The 21,861-nt window shown below is 43.8% G+C and overlaps 1 protein-coding gene across 2 annotated transcripts in view; it reads left to right on the plus strand.

The window, feature by feature from the left end:
- Positions 1–1,471: 1,471 nt before the first annotated feature.
- The window catches only part of RAB6A (RAB6A, member RAS oncogene family), a 44,346-nt gene continuing 23,956 nt past the window's right edge, over positions 1,472–21,861 (plus strand). Inside the window, exon 1 of one of the 2 annotated variants that reach the window (XM_004618199.2) lies at positions 1,472–2,037. In XM_004618199.2, coding sequence (XP_004618256.1) covers positions 1,968–2,037 — 70 coding nt within the window. In that variant the 5' untranslated portion in view covers positions 1,472–1,967. The remainder of the gene's footprint in view (positions 2,038–21,861) is intronic. The other variant, XM_004618198.2, reaches the window with a different exon arrangement.

Below are 21,861 nucleotides of genomic sequence, written 5' to 3' on the forward strand. Positions count from 1 at the left end.
GTAGGGGTTACTCTTGGCTCTGCACTCAAGAATTACTCCTGGTGGTGCTCAGGGGACCATATGGCATGCTCTACCCGCTGTGATACAATTTTTAGATCAAAAGATCTGGGAAAAGCAAAAATGAGACTTACACGGACTCTACTAAATTAAATAACAAAATAAATCAACTAGCTAAATTATAGAATTAAATAAAGTCCATATTCTTGTTACAATTTTTATAGTTTTTGGCTAATGCTCCTTTTCTGATCCAGGGTTACATTTGGCTTAAAATTTATATTTGTTATAGTCTTTAGCATGTCATGTTAGTTATCCACATTACTTTTATTTTTTTCCATTTTTAGTTATAATTTTTCCCTTAGGCTCTACTTGGTTGTGGCATTTTTCTGTATTCTGAACTGATTTGAAAATTTGATTAAAGCTCTGGGTATCTCCAACACCACCCCACCCCACCCCCCAAAAAAGCACCTGCATTAAAATCTTATTTAGGGAGCTCCACTTAGCAGTCAGAAGCCCCGCCTTAGCAGGAACGGGTATAACTTTAAAACATCCTCTTCTCTCCCCACTTCTAGGTTGAAGGTCAGGTGGTACTTCTTATTTCTTATGTGCCCTTTTTGCACAGAACTGGTTTCCTTCGTGTTTCTGTGTCAAATGAGGAGTTTTAGGTGACGTGTTGTCTAAATTATTTTCTAGCACAGATGGGTGTTACCTAGAGCTGTGGGTAATACCCGAAGAGCAAAATGCTGGGCATAATCCAAATCAGGCCAGGGAAATGGGGTGGGTTTATCAAAGAGGCGGTTGGAGAGGTTCAACGCGGAGAAGAAAACCTGGGTTCCATTGAGAGTTTGTGCATTTCGTTAAGTCAGTTCCTTTCTCTGTTTCAGTTTCCTCATCTGCAACAATGCGGAGGCTTCTGCTAGTTACGAAACTCCGGGGCACAAGAGCTTAGATCGCACCTTGGGAGGTGCACGGCAGGAATCGCGTTAAGATGAGGAAAGTGGGGGGGTGGGGGAGGCGAAGGGCGGATCTGAAGAACAGGAGGCACCGCAGGCAGCTCGAGAAAGAGGCACTTAGGTCCACACCTCGGCGCCCTCTGACCACACCCGCATTTTGCCCACGTCCTTGCCCCGCCTCCACCCTCCTTCCCTCTCCTCCCTCCGGCTGCGTCGCGCCACACTCAGTATGGCCGCCACCGCCCTCCGCTTCTCGCCCCACGAAGGCCGCGCGCGCTCACGCGCCGCCAGCTCACTCGGGTCTCTGCCCGCCCTTGCCTGCTTCCGATTGGCTCCTCCCTTGGGTTACGTCAGCTTCTTAGTCCACCCCCTCGCCTCCCCGCCCCCCGCCCCGGGCTCCGCCCCGCCTCCTCCCGGCTTCTCCCAACGCCAGTGGGAAGCTGGGCGGTCCGCGTCTCCGCGGGGCGGGAGGAGCCGGGAGCGCTGGCACAATCAGGAGGGCGCGGGCTGCGGCGCGCACGCGCACGCAAGCACGCACGCCGGCGGCCGGCGGGGCGGCAGGCTCGCGCCCGGGCTCGCCCCGCGCCGCGCCAGAGGCTCGCGCACTCAGCAGGTTGGGCTGCGGCGGCGGCAGCTGTGGGAGACGAGGCGCTACGTGAGTGAGAGGTCCCAGACGCGTCTGCCCAGCCGGCTCCGCCACCTCCCGCCTCTCCCCGCCGGCCTCCGCGCCCGGTGCTGAGAAGGGGAAGCCCGAGCCCCCTCGCGCCTGCCGCCGACACCGCCCTCCTGCCCTTCCTAGTCGCGGGCCTCGCGCGCTGCGAGGGAACTCTGCGGGGAGGCGGCGGCGACGGCTGCTGTCGGCCGAGGAGAGCCCCCCAGCCTCGCTCCGCCGCCGGGCCCTGCACGGCCCGCAAGAGCGCGGCGCCCGCCCTTCCCTGCGCCGCTTTCGTCAGCCGGTCCGGGAGGTCGCTGGGCTGAGGCGGCGGCTGCGGCGGCGGCAGCTCCTCCGGTTCCATCATGTCCGCGGGCGGAGACTTCGGGAATCCGCTGAGGAAATTCAAGCTGGTGTTCCTGGGGGAGCAGAGCGGTGAGTGTGCGGCTCCCCCGCGCCGGCCCCGCATTCGCTCTCGGTTCCACGGCCGGCGCGGCCACCGGCTGCCCCTCGCCCGGCGCCCGCGGGGGTGAGGCGGGGCGGGGGCGGGGGGGGTTGTCCCGACCCTTCCGGCCCCGCCGCGGCGTCCCCGCCCGGCGCGACCCTCCCCCGCCCGGCCATCCCTTTCTTCCCCGCGTCCGGGCGGCTCCCCCGCCCCGCTCTCCAGCCGGGAGCCCCACCCTGACTCGTCGCTCGAACCCCGGATCCTCGGCTTGGGGAGGCGGCCCGGGCCCCCGTGGGCGGGGAGGGGGCGCGCTGGGCGTTGTTCCCCGCCGGGGCTTGACCCCGGGACGTGCGGCTCTTCCGGAAGGTGGGAGGGGAGCGCCGTGGGGGCGACGGTGGGGTTCCGTCTGGGTGAGGCGCGGGCGGCGGGGTGGCGGCGGGGTCCCGGCGTGCTGCGGGTGCCCTCTGGGGCGCGGGCGGCGGGGCGGGTCGGGAAGCCTCCCTTTCTTCTCCCGGCTGGCATCGCTGACAGTTCTCTTGGCAAGTGCTGGTGCTTTTCCGATCTCTGCCAGATGCTATGTCATGATCGTTTTACTTGGAATTTTTCACATCTCACCTTTCCGCCCCCCCCTTCCCTTTCCTCGTTTCAACATGAAGCAGTGTCTGGTTCTCCTCTTGGTGGTGCACACCGGAATTACTGGGGACATGTTAATGATTCCATTTCTTTTGGAGTGTTTTCATGTTAGAGATTTTGAGACTCCTGTGCGGGAAGGCTAGAGAAAAGGGAACATCCTTGTCATCTTTGTTTCCTAGCATTCCCTTTGGGGTTCGGGAGTAATAGAGTAGGGATGAACTCATCCTCAGATATCTAAATTAGATTTAAACCTGCAATACCGTTTCGGCTTAAAGATTCGTTTATGCTGAATATTCCATGGTATCTGATGAGTAAAATTGTTGTGGTCATGCTTCTCCTTTGTGTTAGATATAGGATCTTAATTTTGTGATGACTGTCTCTAAGATACTGAGATTGTCCCTGCTAATTTCAATTTTATGCTACATTATACACACTCGACACTGGACAGTTTATTTTCTCTCATTTATCTCACACACTTCACGGCCATCTTTAAAATTGAGACATAAATTTTAGAGCCTACTACCTTGAAATACTTAACACTAATTTATATGGCATTGAAGTAGGTTAATAGGAGTGTAGGAGTGGCAATATTACTTGCATTTAAATCTGAGAAATAATATTTCTCCTTTCCTACATGTTAACCCTTACCACCTTACTGAGAAAAAAATAAGCTCTTCTCAAAAATTTTTTTGAAGTAAAGAAAAGTTGTTTCTTTAAGTGAGTAATTCGGTAAAAACTCTTGGCGTTGATTCTGGTCCAACTGTTTTATGGCAATTTAAGGAAAGTGCCATACAGAAATGTACGACCTATTGGTCATTATTGATAAATAGGATCTAAAGTGCTTATTGTGCACTCTAGGGATGTCATTGCCTGCCTTATGTCATGATGCAGAGCTATTTAGTTTGAATGAAAAATCCATTAATCTCTGCCCCAGAAAGGTTTTATATGAATAGGGATCACAGCTTTAAAGAAGTCTTGGTTTTCTTTGAATTTCCTTAGCATTTATGTTCTAAGTCACTCTTCTCATTTCTTAGTTAAATTTCTGTACCAACTTTCCCTTAAACTCCACGATTTCTCTAAGGCATCTTAGTTTTTTTTTTAATACTTAATTTTTTCAGAAAAGTTTTGAGACTTACGAAAAAAATTGATAGCCATGTCCTGAGCCCCCTCACCCCTTTTTAAAAATTGTTTGGATCTGAGCTCAGGGATCTTTCTGTCAGTCTTGGGGAACCTTATGGGATGCCAGGGATGGAACCAGGATCAGGTGGTTGCAAGGCAAGCGTCTTACTGCTATACTATCTCTTTGGCACCTGTTTACCCTATTGTTAACATTTTACGTTAGTATGTTACATTTGTTAAGATTAATGAATCAATACCAATACATTATTGTTAATAATGTATCCCTATTTCTGGATGTAATGTTAATAATATCATGGTTATTCAATTTCCTTAGTTTTTATACATTTCTGCTTCAGACACATTTAATTCACACAGTATATTTAGGTTTGTATCTGGCTAATGTTTTTTTATGATGGTGTTTTAAAAACACTGAGGGACTGTGAGGTTAATTATCTGTTCAAGCCACTCTATTGCTAGATAATGTTGTCCATTGACAATGAAAGATTGATCACTGTTTTCATGTGCAGTGTCTGTAAGTTTTTATATGCATTAGTAAAGGTCTGTAGATTTCATGTAATAATGATGTAACTCCATGAATTATTTATTTTTGGGTTCTTGAATTCCGCAGTTTAGCTTTCAGTGACTAATCTGTGGCAAAACCTTGTTTGTCTTAAAAGCATCAACTATATTTATAATTAGTTTATTTTGTGTGTGCTTGTTTTTCTTTATCGGTAGAATGCAGATTCTATAAAGATGAAAAACTTTATGTGGTTTTTGGTTTTTGGGTCATATGTACTGGTTCTGAGGGGCCTCTCCCCTGCTTTTGTGTTCTGAGGGCATGCTTGGAGGTGTGATGGGGTGTGGGGATGTCACAAATCAAAACCAGATCTTCTCTATGCAAAATAGGAGGTATTATTTTAGCCTAATGATGAAAACTTTTTTGTTGTTTATTTTGTTTTTTGTTTTTTGGGTCACACCCAGCAATGCACAGGGGTCACTTCTGGCTCTGCACTCAGGAATTACCTCTGCCGGTGCTCAGGAGACCACATGGGATGCTGGGAATTGAACCCGGGTCAGCCGCGTGCAAGGCAAACTCCCTACCCTCTGTGCTATCACTCCAGCCCCTGTTGTTTATTTTGTATCCCCTGTGCCTCGGATAGTGCCAGACGTGCAGTACTCAGAGATAATTTGTGAAGTCACCAAAGCTAGTACATTTTACTCATTTTTGCTCTTGTAAATTTTACATTTCCCTATTATTTAAATAATGGTTTAATGATAGCATTTTACACTTGAGTAATATGACTGTATGTACTTATAGTCCATATATCCAGGGTATCAGTGAACCCAATAATTTACAGTCCTAACGTTTCACTTAAAAGATTGGGAGGCCTGGGGCTGGAGTGATAGCACAGCGGGTAGGGCGTTTGCCTTGCACGCGGCCGACCCGGGTTCAAATCCCAGCATCCCATATGGTCCCCTGAGCACCGCCAGGGGTGATTCCTGAGTGCATGAGCCAGGAGTGACCCCTGTGCATTGCTGGGTGTGACCCAAAAAGCAAAAAAAAAAAGATTGGGAGGCCAGGGATGTAGCTCATTGGTAGAGTACTTACCTTACATATGTGAGACCCCTTACACCTATAGGGGCCAGGGAAATAGTACAGGGGTTAAGATACTTGCTTCACATGCTGCTAACCCAGATTTGATCCCTGGCAGTACACATGGTTCCCTGGGCACCACTAAAGAGTGATCCCTGAGCACAGAGTCAGGTGTGGTTCCCAAACAACAAAACCCTGTCACTGCCAACAAAAAAACATACTCATAAACACATACTTAAACATAAGACTAAACCTGGATTTTTCACTTTTGAATTGAATGAAATTAGTTTTGCTTTGTTAAAACTGTTATTTTGTTGTCTTGAATGTGGACCTATGTTCCTCCCTGGCTAGGGAGGGTTTTCCTTTCCCTTCTACTTCCAATAAACCTTTCTGTTAAAAAAATATTTTTTGATATTAGCACAGTATGGCACAAAATGTCAAATGGTATTAAAGATGCTTTCATAAAACTGAAGTGAGATAGACTTTTTTTTTTTTGCGCGTTTTGGGTCACATCTGGTGATACACAGGGGTTCCTGGTTCATATACTCAGGATACTCAGGAATCACTCCTTGCAGTGCTCAGGGGACCACATGGGAATGCTGGGAATCGAACCTGGGTTGGCTGAGTGCAAGGCACATGCCCTACCCGCTATGCTATCTCCCCAGCCCCCAGTGAGATAGACTTTTTTAACATAGAAACGTTTAAAGTTTTAAAGTTCTGTACTCAATCGTGAATGCAAGTTGTTCTAATTCATGAAGTCTCAGATTGAGTTAATGACATCAGTTTTGATGATCTTTCTATAAACTGTTAACGATTTCTCTTTCTTTTAGTAGTCTACACTTGTTTTATTTTGAAGCCATATCCAGCTATGCTCAAGACTTGATGTATCTGTGAGGCCCTGCCTCTGCTCAGCTATTATCCCTGGCAGGGCTTGGAAGACCATAAGAGTATCAGCGATTGAGCTCATCTCAGCTGCATGCAAGGCAGTTACATTACCCCCTGTGCTATCTCTTCAGCCCTGGTACTACACATTCTTTTTCTTTTTCTTCCCCCTCTCCCCCCTCCAGGAGTTACTCCTGGATCTGCACTCAGGAATTATTCCTAATAGTGCTGGGGGTTTAGGGGACCATATGGGATGCCAGGGATAGAATCTGGTTGGCCACATTCAAGGCAAATTTCTACCTGCTGTATTATCTCTCCGGCCCAGATCTGGAGAGATAAAGAATCTGCTTTTGTCTATCACTGTCTTGAAATATAGGGGCAATTTTAAGAATGTTATTTGTGTTTTATAGTAGATTTACTAGAAACATGTTATAGATTTACAATTAGGAAGATTAATCTCAAGAGAAAAGCTCGTATGTCCTAGCATTGCTTAGTTTTTCACCTTATTTTCTGTATCATTTCTTTTGAATTCCAAATTATTGCCTAGGGGAACAAAGTGTCAGTTACCAGGAATACTGAAGAGGTTTAATTGACTATTTCAATAATCTTAACATTTTTCTTTTTTTGTCTTCTTGATTTTGGGGCCACACTGGGTGGTGGTGCTCAGGTCTTATTCCTGAGTCTGAGCTCAGGGATTATTTCCAGTGTGACTGCCAGGGACTGAACTCAGATCAAGTGTGTACACAAGTGCCTTAACTACTGGACTATCTCTCTGGCCTTTAATCTTAATTTTTCTGACAATCCTGTTAATGATCTTAGAAATTACTAAGGTCTCTGAAGTGATTTTCTAATATAGCTTGTATCAGTGTTGCACAGGGATTACTCCTGGCGGTGCTCAGGGGACCATATGGGATGCTGGGAATTGAACCTGGGTTGGCTGCGTGCAAGGCAAACGCTCTACCCGCTGTGCTATTGCTCCAGCCCCTAGTGTCTAATTTTTGAAGACATCTGAATCTCATGGCTGTATGATCTGAATTCAGTCTGTTGAGTATCCTCCACATGGTGTGTAGGTAGTGGAAAACTCCACTGAGACAATAAATGGAAAAAGCAAATAACATCTTAATTTAAGAGATTATTTTTCACCCTTAGAAGAGTAGTATGCCCTTCTCAAGGTAACTGGAAATCCCTGGGGTTGGTGGACCGCTACATTTGGAAAAAACAGTTAAGTTTTGTGATATCAAGTTATTTGTACATTGTAGTGTCTTCATATAACACGTTAAGACAATCAAGGGGCATGCTTCTTCTATTTTGTTTTGGATCCTTAAAATTAAATAATCGGATTGAGGACAGCATGTAAGGTAGTACAACTTGCAAGGGGCTTGCCTTGTACATGGCCGAAACAGGTTCAATCCCCAGCATTTCATATCGTCTCTGAGCACCGCCAGGAGTGATTCCTGAGTATAGAGCCAGGTGTAACACTTGAGCATTACCTGGCGTGGCCTCAAACAAACAAAAAACCTAGACATATTAGGGACCTCAGATAGTTAAGGCCACTTACCTAGTTTGTGGCTGCTCCCATGACTCTGGTTTGCACCTCAGTATATACAACTGTATATGTATGATCCCTCAAGCATCACTCTGTGTGGCCCTTAAGCACCACTCAGTGTGTCTCCCAAAAAAAAAAAAAATCAGATCTAAACAGCTCCTAAACAGTGGAGAAGCCCAGGGGATGGCCCAAAGGATTGGCATGCATGCTTTTTATGCAGGAACTTCAGATTCCCCAGCACCACATGGTCCCTGAGCATGTTGGGATGGACCCTAGAGCATCATGGGTATGACCAAACCTACCCCTCCTCCCCTACCATAAAACGATTTTGGAGGGCCTAGTATTAAATAATAGTGCTTGGGTTTCACATTTTAGTACTGGCCACTGATTTGCCTTGCATATGTGATACCCTAAGTTTACTCCCCATTGTACGTGCATGCATACACACACAGTGACAGAATGTAGGTTTTAATTGGGGAGTGGGGATTGGGACTATTCTTGGCTCTGCTTAGGGGTAACTCCTCGTTGTGCTTGGGTTATCATGTACGGTGTTGGGTATTCAACTGGAGTTGGCTGCATTTAAGTGAGGCAAGTGCTGTAATTGCTGTACGATCTCTCTGGCCTACATTTTATAATTTTAATATTAGTCTTCTCTGTTCAGAAATTCTCAAACCTATTCCTTTGCTATTTTGTTACATATTTTTTTCTTAGGAAGACAGTATGTACAGCTTTTGAATCAGTTATACTTTGGTTCTAATCCTGACCTGAATCAGTTTATTTAGCATTTCTCGTTTATTTCTTTTTTTTTTTTAATTCTTTTATTAAGTCACCATGTGGAAAGTTACAAAGTTTATTTCTGATGTGGCATTACTTACTTGGCACTGTTATTTTCCTTATTCTCTAAATATAGATACATTTAATGAGTGTAGTATATATTATTTAAAACAAAATGTAAATATAATATTGGTTAGATCACTCTTTAATTTTTAAATAAATGGTATTCACTCAAATACCTTATTACTTGGGCTGGAGCCATAGCACAGCGGGTAGGGTGCCTTGCACGCAGCCAACCCAGGTTTGCTTCCTCCGCCCCTCTTGGAGAGCAAGCTACCTAGAGTATACCTCATTGGCCTGTGGTAAAGTTGATTTTATTATGTTATTTTGTTTAACTTTGCATTTTTTGAAGACATTAAATGATTTGAAAAAGTACTTATTGCCTGCCTTTCTTCCTTTCCTCCCTTCATCCCTTTCTTCCTCACACCCAGCGGTGTTCAGGACTTAACTCCTGGCTCTGTTTTCATACATGGCACCTGGGATCTAATCCTGCAAACACCTACCCACTGTACTCTCCTGCTTTGCCTTGTAGTTCTCTACTAGTATTGCCATTATGATTTTTCTTTGTGTGTGTTTTGTTTTAAAGCCATGCCTGCCAGTACTTGGGGGCTATTCTCAGCTCTGTGCTTTAGGGAGTTGCTCCCAGTAGAGCCCTGGGGACCATGTGGTGCGGAGATTGAACCTAGTAATCTAGCATGCACTTGATGTGCTCAGTTCATTGACCAATCTATTCAATATCAAATAATATATTCTATTTATTTATTTATTTATTTATTTATTTATGTATGTATGTATGTATGTTTGCTTTTTGGGCCACACCTGGCATTGCACAGAGGTACTCCTGGCTCTGCACTCAGGAATTACTCCTGGCGGTGCTGGGGGGCCATATGGGATGCTGGGAATCGAACATGGGTCGACCTCGTGCAAGGCAAACACCCTACCCGCTGTGCTATCACTCCAGCCCAAATTAATATATTTTTTGATGTTTCTTAAGGAAGTACCAATTTTTATTTATGTGCCAAAGATGTAAGTTATTTTAAATTGGAAATAAATGTTCTCTTTCAATTCTAAATGTGTGTGTATGTGTGTGTTATGCCAATTTATTATTATAATTATTAGACTATCATTATTGCAAATGATGGAGCTTTTATTGTTTTTTTTTTATCTTCCTGTGATAGACTAGACTGTGACAGCAGAAGTGGTGTTGTAGATCCAGGTTCCTCTAGCGATCTTTTTCATGCAGGAAACATTGTGCCAGATCTTCATAATTTATCTCTTTGCCTTTTTTTTTTTTTTTCCTGACCAGGGCTATTTCCCCTCTTTTTTTTTTTTTTCTTTTTGGGTCACACCCTGCGATGCACAGGGGTTACTCCTGGCTCATGCACTCAGGAATTACTCCTGGCGGTGCTCAGGGATGGGCCAGCTGCATGCAAGGCAAATGCCCTACCCGCTGTGCTATCACTCCAGCCCCTCCCCTCTTTTTTTATAATAAATTATAAATACATTTTTTCCCATGTGTTAAAGAGTATCAAAGAACTCCCCAAATTATTCGATCTTCCTTCTTCAGGAATCATTCATTCAGAGCAGACAACCATTTCATATCTTAAATCCCAGGGCTCTCATGCATTCCTTGTGGGCCTCAATTAGGTGTCCACAGTGTTCTTCTTTCTCAGTGATGCCTGCGTTCCCATTATCTCTGTATACTGGCCGAAACTGCCGGAAGATAAGTGTGCATGCATGGGTCTGGTCACATCTAGCCCTGCTGTCCTCCACGTGGAGCGATCTTTGGCCAGTAAGGTCAAGGCTCTAAAGCATCGTTTCTACAGGGTTGAGCCTGAAGGTACTCTGCATGTGCCAGGTTGGACGGCAAGCGCAAAAGGTGTGGGCCAGGGGTAATTCCTGAGTGCAGAGCCAGGAGTGACCCAAAAAGAAAAAAAAAAGTAGCAAGGAGAAGTGCACAGGTGGCTGAGAGTGTAAAGAATGGGAATTTAAATTACTCTGAATTCTCTGAAGTGACGAAGTTGAAATTTAAGGGATAAGGGGCTTGAGTGATAGTGAAGTGGCTCATACCTATGCCTTGCATGCAGCTAACCTTTGATCCATCAACTGCATTCCATACTGTCCCCCAAGCATCACCAGGAATAATTCCTGAGTGTAGAGCCAGGAGTAACTACACTGAGGTACATACATACCAGGTATGCCCCCCGCCCCCCCAAAAAATTAAGGGAAGTTAGGCCAGAAAGATAGCAAAGCTGCCCTCTGGTCCTTTGAATAAACTAAGTGTTGCACATTATTCCCTCAGTAATTCTGGGAATGACCCCCAAGCACTATGCCAGAAATAGCCCCTACACCCTGCCAGGCATAGTCTCAAACATCCCCACACCCCCTACCCCAAGTAAACAAAACAAACAAACAAACAAAAAAAAGAGGGATGAGCTAGAGTTAACCAGATACAGGTGCAGAGGGAAATATGTAAGAAGATGGAGATCAAAGAACAATTACTACTGGGGCTGGAGTGATAGCACAGCGGGTAGGGCGTTTGCCTTGCACGCGGCCGACCCGGGTTCGATTCCCAGCATCCCATATGGTTCCCCAGCACCGCCAGGAGTGCACAGCTGGATGTGACCCAAAAAGCCAAAAAAAAAAAAAGAGAAAGGGCTAGCATTCCTGTAACAGTTAATAAGAGATGTTCAAGGTAAGAACAGATGAAGAGGAATCAGAATGCAGCGTGGTCCACGAGATACCTGGGAAATTTTTAGACTTTGTTCTAAGAGCAATTTTTGAAAAGCTACAAAGGTGTCTTTTGTTTTCTTTCATTTGGTGTTAAAAAGAATTGTTTCTAGGGGCTGGAGCAATAGTATAGCGGTTAGGGCGTTAGCCTTGCACGAAGCTGACCCGGGTTCAATTCCCAGCATCCCATATGGTCCCCTGAGCACCTCCAGGAGTAATTCCTGAGTGCAAAGCCAGTAGTAAACACCGTGCATCGCCAGGTGTGACGTAAAAAGTAAAAAAATATATATATGTTTCTAATGCCTGCCATAGAAGCAGATTGGCAGGGCAGGAGGAAAACTGGTGATATTGGTGGAGGGAATGGGGTACTGGTTAAGGGATTGTGCTGGAACATTGTACACCTAAAACCCAATTATGAATAACTTTGTGAGAAAATAAAATTTTATAATCAATTCTAAATGTACAATTTATTAGCAGTAAGAAAATTAATGAGTGTTTTTAGGATAAGGAAGCAAATATGATTTATTTTTACATAACTTCACTCTGATATCATTGTAGAGGATGAATTAGAAAGGAAGTTTGGGCTGGAGCGATAGCACAGCAGGTAGGGCATTTGCCTTGCACACGGCCAACCGGTTCGATTCCCAGCATCCCATATGGTCCCCTGAGCACTGCCAGGAGTAATTCCTGAGTGCAGAGCCAGGAGTAATCCCTGTGCAATGCCAGGATTGACTCAAAAAGAAAAGAAAAGGAAAGGAAAGGAATTTATAAACAGGTTGAAAAATATAAAGCAGAGGAAAAGATCCAAATCTACCTTGCTTATTCCTGCTAGACTGTAAACAAGAAATAAAGTTTAATCTCATTTGTGAATAACTGTATTTCACAGGATATAATTATTATATGCCTATGCCTGACACACAGTGGGTATTTAATGAAATGGACAGAAGACTTTAAGATGTTAGAATTCGTAGACTGAAAGCTTTAAGAAGCAAAGATATGAGGGGCTGGAGTGGTGGTACAGCAGGTAGAGGGTGCTTTCCTTGCACACTGCTGACTCAGGTTTGATCCCTGGTTACCATATATGGTCCCTCAAACCCAACAGGAGTGATTGCTGAGTGCAGTTTCAGGTGTAAGCCCTGAGTACCGCTGGTATGGTTAACTCCCCCCCCCCCCAAAAAAAAAAAGATGTGTATTCTATATAGTAACTAATGGTAATTAATTTTTTTAAAGTTAAAAACTCAGGCTAAATGGCAAAAGTACATGGTTTGTGTTTATTGGGAGGCCCAGGTTTAATCCTTGGCATTACCACATAGGCCCATCAAGTACTCCAGAGGCGACCCTAGAGTACAGAGCTGGTAGACGCTGAGCACTGTAGGGTGTGGCCCATAAGCCAAAATACAAAAAAAAATTTTTTTCTTTAGCGTAATGGTTTTTATCCACCAGTCCACAGGTGTAGGAAGGTTGAGAACTACTGATCTACCAGTTATAAATGCCAGTCTGTGGCCTATATGCATGACAGGTGACAGCTGGCACATGTAAAATGATTGAATAATGCTTCCTTAGAGTGAAAGGAAAGTCCAGTGATAAGAGTAATCTTAGAGGTAGTAGGTAGAAGCCAGATTTATGAAAGACTAGCAGAAAAATCTAGACTTCATCTCAAAGACATCCATGTGGGGTGTTTGAGGAAGGTTTTATGCAATTTCACAGTGGTAAGATTGGATCACAGTAATGCAGATCAATTAATTTTACTTATTTTGGACTTGCCCATTTCTCCTCAAAGAGCGTGCTCAAGGATGACCCCCAGCTAAACTCATTCTGACTGTGTGGGCCTGATGGTTCTGTGCTTGGGCCTCCCATGATATAGTGTGCTCAGGTCCAGCAGGGCTATTCTAGGTAGTGCTCTAGGAGTCATACAGTGCCAGCACTTAGTCTGGACCTGAGTCAGGCAAGGCATATATATGCCAGTCCTTTGAATTGTTATCTCCCTGGCCTCCTAATCAGTTAATTCAAAAAACAGTATTGGGCTAGAGTGATATTACAGTGGGTAGAGTTCTGGTTTTGCATGTAGCCAACCCTGGTTCAATCACCAACATCCCCACATGGTCCCCTAAACCACCACCCACCCCAGGAGTGATCCCTGAGCACCACTGAATGTGGCCTCCCAAGAAAAAGCATAATTTTGTTCTTTCATAACTCAATTTACTTTACTCAGCACAGTGCTATCAGGTCAATCAAATGCTATACCTTATATCAGAATTTTCTTCCTTTTTGAGATTGAATAATACTTTATTCCATGTATATGCCACATTTTGTTTATCCATTCAGCTGTTGATAGACATGGGTTGCTTCCACCTTTTGGCTACTGTGAATAATGCTGCTATAAATATAGGTGCTGATGAGTTATTCTTAATTTTATAAGATGTGCTTTTAAGAAGAAAAAGAACAGAACTGAAAATGCTAAGCCATTCTAAATATGTTCTCAGTCTAAGTGATCCAAGTTAAAATACCAGAAAGCAAAAGAAAAAATAGTAACTGACCTAATAGTCTCTATAAAGATTTTATTCATTTTTTTCATTTTTGAATCCCTCTCTGTGATGTTCAGGGCTAACTCCTGACTGCACAGAGATCACTCCCAACTGGACTTGGGGGATCAATATAGGGTGCTGGGGATTGATCCCATGTCTGCCACACAGAAGGCCAGTGCCATTTCTGCTGTACTGTCTCTGTAGCCCCTAAAAATACATTTTAAACTGACCACGAGAAAAGAGAAGCAAGCTCTTCTGTACCAGATGCCCAAGTGGTGGAAACCTTGGACATTTAGGGCCTATACATATTAATGAACAATTAAAAAATTTTAGCACAAATGATACGTATTATGTATTTCAGGCCTATGTTCTCATTTCATTAATTTCTATTTCTGCTCCCCTGTGCAATGTCTCTTCTGTATTCTGGGAGATTCATTGCAGTTCTCAGGAACTATTCTGGTTCTCTATTCAGAATGACCCCTGGTGGTGCTTGGGGCACCATGTGTTTATCAGGGAGCAGGGGGTCTAACTGGTTCGAACCTGTGTAGGCAGCATAGCAAAGGAAGCCATTTAATAATCGCTGCACTGTCTCTCAGGCTTTCCACCTTTCTTTATAAGGTTTTTTTTTCCTTTCTTTATAAGGTTTGCTGGAGGTTTATCAATTAAAATTTGTGGTGATGCAGTAGAAATTACATGGTTTTTTTTTTTTTGCATTTTGTGTCACACCCAGCAATGCACAGGGGTTACTCCTGACTCTGCACTCAGGAATTACTCCTGGCAGTGCTCAGGGACCTTAGGGGATGCTGGGAATCAAACCCAGGTCAGCCACATGCAAGGCAAATGCCCTACCTGCTGTGCTATCGCTCCAGCCCCTAGAAATGACATCTGTACCTGTATGTCCATTGCAGCACTGTTCACAGTAGCCAAAATCTGGAAACAACCCAAGTGACTGAGAACAGATCATTGATTAAAGAAACTTCGGTACATCTACACAATGGAATACTGTGCAACTGTTAGGAGAGATGAAGCCATGAAATTTGCTTATAAGTGGATAGATGTGGAGAGTATCATGCTATATGAAATGAATCAGAAAGAGAGGGACAGATGTAGAAGGAATGCACTCATTTGTGGAGTATAAAATAACAAGACGGACACCCGAGGACAGTATTGATAGGAGGGTTAGGAAGATTGCTCCATAGTTCATAGTTGGAAGCCTGCCTCACGATCTGGCGGGGAGAGGACAGCTGGAATATAGAAGGGATCACTAAGAGAACGATGGTTGGAGGAATCGGTCAGGATGGGAGATGTGTGCTGAAAGTAGATAAAGGACCAAACATGATAACCTCTCAGTATCTGCACTGCAAAGCATAATGCCCAAAAGTAGAGAGAGAGTATGGGGAATATTGTCTGCCATGGAGGCAGTGGGAGGGTGGGAAAGGTTGGGGTATATGAGGGATGTTGGTGGTAGGGAATGTGCACTGGTGGAGGGATGGGTGTTTGATCATTGTGTGATTGTAACTCATACATGAAAGCTTGTAACTATATCTCACGGTGAATCAATAAAATTAAAAAAAAATTGTGGTGGTAATGATGCATCAGAGTAGGAATTACACTTGTTCTAGGGGTTGCAAATGAAGGTCTGTGTTGGGGATTTAACTCAGGACTCCAGAAACTCAAGTTATGCACTCTACTACTTCTCCATATTCCCATTAAGTTTCTTTGGGTTTGTTTTGCTGATTGCCAACACCTGAGAAATAATAAAAAGCTCACTAATTTCATCTTCCTTCCTTCCTTCCTTCCTTCCTTCCTTCCTTCCTTCCTTCCTTCCTTCCTTCCTTCCTTCCTTCCTTTCTTTCTTTCTTTCTTCCTTCCTTCCTTCCTTCCTTCCTTCCTTCCTTCCTTCCTTCCTTCCTTCCTTTCTTCCTTTCTTTCCTTCCTTCTTCCAGGACAAGATGATTTCTGTTGTGATTTCTTTTTGACCCATATACATATTCAGTAGATAATTTAACCTTTTATCATCAAGTGTTGCACTTAATCACTGGTGATGCTTTTTGCCTTTGATAACAGTATAGGTAAATCGTCATCATTTTGGCTAGTGTTTTATAGTCACTGTCATCCCATTGCTCATCGATTTGTTTGAGTGGACACCAGTAACATCTCTCATTGTGAGACTTATTGTTACTGTCTTTGGCATATTGAATACGCCACGGGTAGCTTGCCAGGCTCTGCCGTGCGAGCGAGATACTCTCGGTAGCTTGCCGGGCTCTCCGAGAGGGGCGAAGGAATCGAACAGTGGTTGGCTGTGTGAAAGGCGAACGCCCTACCGCTGTGCTATCACTCCAGCCCAGTGTTTTATAGTCATAGGTAGTATAGTAGTATGTACAGTAGTGGAATATGATATATAGTGCAGGAGCATTTAGTGAATGTATTACAATCTCCATGGGATTAGGAAGAAGCATTTAAACCAGGGTTACAAGAAGGAGTTAGCTTAGAGATAATATATAGATATTATATATCGCATAGGTATAAATGATAGTATCACTGTCATCCCTTTGCTGATCGATTTGCTCAAGCGGGCACCAGTAACGTCTCCATTGCGAGACTTGTTACGGTTTTTGGCATATCGCCTTGTGGATGAGAAACTCTTGGTAGCTTGCCGGGCTCTCTGAGCGGGATGGAGGATTCGAACCCGGTTCGGCCACGTGCAAGGCAAATGCCCTACCCGCTGTGCTATCGCTATTAAACACATAGTAGTATGTTTTTCTGTTTTTACTTTCAACCCTTTTTACAATCTTAGTATTTCTATATTTCAGTAGTCATTCAGTTTGATTGTGTTTTCATCCAGTTAAAATGTTTTATTATGGAGAATATATTTGAGGGACTGGAGCAGTAGTACAGTGGGTAGGGCATTTGCTTTGCATGCTGCTGACCTGGGTTCGATTCCCTGCATCCCATATGGTCCTCTGAGCACCGCCAGGGGTGATTCCTGAGTGCAAAGCCAGGAGTAACCCCTGTGCATGACCAGGTGTGACCCAAAAAGAAAAAAAAAGAATATATGAAATTTTTAATTGCTGTTTATATAACATGATAACATTAGTATCACATTTAGTGATATTTCACTAAAGGAGGGGGGCGTTAAGCTGTATACCCTGAGGTTCTCAGGACTTGCTCCTGGCTCTTTACTGAGGGGTCCTCCTGATAGTGCTTTGGCGACCTTCTGCAGGTTTGGGGACTGAACCAGGAGCCACATGCCAGGCAAACACTTTATCCCCAGTGTTCATGATTTTGATGTATAAAGTTATTGCACTTTTACTACCGCTAAAGTGTCCAAGATACTCTCCCATTGTCTTTATATTCTTCTTCCTCCCCCACTAAATTTTTTATAGAAATATGTTCATAGAAATATGAGAAGGGGAGGGAAAGTTACACATCTCAGGTGATATGGACAGATATCTAAGGAATGTCTGGAATTTTGTTGTTGTTTTGCTTTATTTTTATATCCCAGTGGTGCACAAGAGGCCTGAAGGGCCCCTTCTGTTGATTCTTTGCCAGTTAGACTGGGTTCATTGCCTAGGCACAAGATACAGTATAGGACTGGAGAGATAATATAGCAGGTAAGGCACTTGCCTTGCATACAGATGATTTGGGTTCGATCGCTGGCATCCCATTACTTAGGAGTAATTCCTGAGTGTAGAACCAGAAGTAACCGCTGAACATTACCAGGTATGGCCCAAAAGCAACAAAATGCAAAACAAAACCAAAAAAGGATGCAATGCTTGTTGTATTTTCCAAGAGTGCATATGGTTTCAAGGATTACCCAGATCACCATGGTGGGGTTCTTGGGTCACATCTTGTGGTGCTCGAGGTACTGTATGTAGTGCTGGAGATTGAGTCAGGGATGGTTACATGCAAAGCACATATCTTAACTCCTGTCAATAACTCTGACTCTTACAAATTGCTTTTGGATATTGCTCCACATCCTGTTTACTGCTGAGACCATGATACTCCTAAGACTTGTTTCCTTCTCAATAAAACTTGGGCTGGCTCAGTCATAAAGCCTTCACAGCCTTGCATGTGTGAAGCCCTGGGTTCTTTCCCAGCAACACATGATCTTCCAAGCACTGTAGATAGTGAGATGAGCACTGCTAGGTGATACACGTGTGTGTGTATGTGAGCGTGTGTTTGTGTACACACACACACACACACACACACACACACATAAGCCATGTGGCCTGTGCTGGTTATGTCCTGCTCTGCTGTGCTCTTCTGCTTGGTGTACTGTCATGATCAACTTCATCATGTCCAGTGTGTCTTTGGATGATGGGAACATGTCCAGTGTGCCCAGCCACTTCCAGGCTGAAGTGTGGAATAGCTAAAGAAAATGTGATCATTCCATTTACAGGAGCTTCTTTCCCTGGGACCCCTTAAAATGAAATTGATGGCGGGGTAGAGACGGGGCAGGAAGATTAGTATATTTACATTCATTATCTATTTTGGATTTAAAATAATGGCATCCTATTAATTTGCCTTATTTTTTTGTTTTGGGCTACACCTGGTGGTGCCAGGGGATTGAACCCAGGGCTCCAGCTTGCAAACCCTGTGCTTAGCTCTTTAGCCCTTTGACTTATCTCTCCAGCCCAGTGTTCTTTATTTTTCTCTTGAGTTATTTGAATTTGCAGTCTTTTAAACATTATTTCATATTCTTCTTTAAGATGTTAAATATATATAATACCCCCCAGTTTTTTGACCACACCCAGTGGTGCTCAGGAGACCATTTTGGGGTCTTGGGGATCAGACGCCAGTCCCCCACATGCAGGGCAAAAGCTATACCTGCTGAACTATAGCTCTGGTTCCACTACCCCACCTTTTAAATGCTTATGTAGAGGTGTGACGTGCAGTCATGACTTACAGAGTCAAACATTACTCGTTCTTTTACCCTTCTGGACTATACATGGACCTTAGAACTTTAACTTGATTTCCCACTCCTTTTCCTGATTACTTGCATCGTATATTTCAGTTTGTGTGGGTAAAACCGATAGTTGTTCTTATTATTTCAGATGGGGGCATTAAGTGGTCCTTAGGGATCACCAAAGGTATAATCTTTAGTGCCCAGGGATGTTATGCAGAACTACAAATCAGATTTTGGGCTCAAAGGATGCTAAGCATGTGCTCTGCTTTTTTGAGTTATCTCCCTGGCCTTAGGTTTGTTTTTATTTTAAAAGGAAAGCTTTGTTGAATTACAAAGAAGTATGCAGTTTGGTCTTTTTGGCTTTAAACTTAATTTCCAGTGCTTGATCCTAAGTATGTCTCTGAATTATATTTACTTTGGTTTTTCCAAGAGTGCATGACTTGGGGCTGGAGCACTAGCACAGCGGGTAGGGTGTTTGCCTTGTACGCGTCGACCCGTGTTCAATTCCCAGCATCTCATATGATCCCCTGTGCATTGCCAGGTGTGACCCCCCCCCAAAAAAAAATAAAGCAGAAAAAAAACAAAAACAAAAAGAGTGCGTGACTTGTTTTCCGTGTTCTAAATATAAATAGCCTTACTGGTGAATGCTGTTTTTTGGGTGAAATTTCTATTCTTTGGTTAATTCATTCATTGTCAGGTGAAGACCAAAACTATGAATATAGTCATGGATGGATAAGATGGATAACTTACCTGTTCTAAAATTCATATTCCATAACATAGTTACCATGATAGACTAGTGATTACAAAGAGAGCATTTGATTGAAGCTTCCCTCCCTCCCTGATTCCTTCTTGTCCAAATATAGAAATTTTTCCTGTTAGAGCTGGTTTTGAGCCACACCCTGCAATGTCTAGGGGATACTCATGGCTCTGTGGTTGAGGTAACAAGTTCTATTGCAGGACTGTGTGACAGTGGTGATTGAACTGGAGTTGGCCACTTGCAAGGCAAGTGCTTTGTCCCCTGTACTCTTTTTTTTTTTTTTTTTTTGGTTTTTGGGTCACCCGGCAATTCTCAGGGGTTACTCCTGGCACTGCACTCAGGAATTACTCCTGGCGGTGCTTGGGGAACCATATGGGATGCTGGAAATCAAACCCAGGTTGGTCGAGTGCAAAGCAAACACCCTACCTGCTGTGCTATCACTCCAGCCCCCCTGTACTATCTCTTTAGCCCTGGAAATTATTAGACCTCTTTTTTTTCTGCTTTTTGCTTTTTGGGTCACACCTGGCGATGCACAGGGGCTACTCCTGGCTTTGCACTCAGGAATTACACCTGGTGGTGCTCAGGGGACCATATGGGATGCTGGGAATCGAACCCAGATCAGCAAACACCCTACCCGCTGTGCTATTGCTCCAGCCCCTATACTTCTCTTGTAGTTGAAACAGGAGTACAAAAGGATTAAGTAAATTTTACTTATGAATAGGTAGTATAAAGTGGGCTGAAAAATAGCAATTCTACAGAGTATCAAATGGTTTTCAGGGATTGGGGAAGTATGGGAAATGTCTGCTAGTAGATTCAGAGTTTTGTTTTTGAGGTGATGAAAATTTTCTGGAGTTAGTGTGATGGACGTACAACTTGGTCAGTATACTAAAACTCACAACATCCTGTTGTTTTTAAGGGTAAGTTACATACTAAATGATTTATAACTCAGTTTTTCAAAAGCCAGAACTGCAATTATGGCTCTTGCCTTACAAGCCCCTGGCCCAGGGTTTATTCCCAGCACCCCATATTGTTTTCCAAGCATCATCAGAGTTGATCCCTGATTGCACTGCCAGGAGTAAGCCCTGAGTGCAGCTCTATATGGCAGAGGGAAGAAGGGAGGTTTCATAAGTGAAACTAGGGTGCTAACTGGTAAGCAGGAGGGGGTTAAGACAAAGTCAGAAGGGGGCCAAAACTGGAAGAAGGTTTGAGAAACACTGCTTAAATATATATTTGTCACATATTATGTGTCTGCATGTTATAAATACATTCTATAATTACATACTATTCTATAATACATTGTCATAGTTTTATGCTAAATAAGTCTTTTAAATGAGAGTTTGCACAATTTTCTGTTGTGCTATACTATATTTATTTTATTTTTTTATTTATTTATTTATTTATTTTTTTGCTTTTTGGGTCACACCCAGCGATGCTCAGGGGTTACTCCTGGCTTTGCACTCAGGAATTACTCCTGGCGGTGCTTGGGGGACCATATGGGATGCCGGGGATCGAACCCGGGTTGGCCGCGTGCAAGGCAAACGCCCTACCCGCTGTGCTATCGCTCCGGCCCCCTATATTTATTTTAAATGTTGGGACCATGTAGTGGTGCTTGGAGTCTCCCTTTACTCTGCTCAGAGCTCCCTATTGTCAGTGCTGGGGGATTATATGTGGTCCCTGAGATTGGATCAGAACTGACTGCATGGAAGACAAATGCCTTATTCCTGTACTACTCCAGCCCCCTTCTTTTCTTCATGAATCTTCAGCCCTTATTTCATTTTGAATTTTATAGGGACCACACCCAGTTTGGATCCGTCATGTGGTGTGGGCCTGATGGACCTTGTGGTATGGTGCTTGGGAAACCATTAGGACCATACATAGTAGTGCCAGAGTACAGGAGTGTTGGTGCAAGGGATGGAATCAGGGCATCGCATATTTTTGTGCCTGATTTGAGCTATTGTTGCCTCACCAGTTTTCAGCTGCCTTTAAAAAAAAAAGTAGTTCCTGAGTTAGTTATTAGGTTTGGGGAAAATAATTTCCTGGAAAATTCAGGACGTGACTTTCTTTTCTGCTTACGTTTTCTCTGTGATGTTAGTGAATATTTGTGTTTATTCTATCATCTTCCTTCTCTACTTGTCTCTCGTATAATGTTACCTGTTTTAAAGGTTTTCTCTCTGACCTTCTAGTAATTTACCATTGTGTGATTTTTCTTTATATGTATCCTATTTATCCATTGAATTTCTTAGATCTGTAAGTTTTTGTCTTTTGCTATACTTGGCAAGTTTTCA

The sequence above is a fragment of the Sorex araneus genome, chromosome 6 (genome assembly GCF_027595985.1).
Source record: "Sorex araneus isolate mSorAra2 chromosome 6, mSorAra2.pri, whole genome shotgun sequence".
NCBI classification, from domain to species: Eukaryota; Metazoa; Chordata; class Mammalia; order Eulipotyphla; family Soricidae; genus Sorex; species Sorex araneus.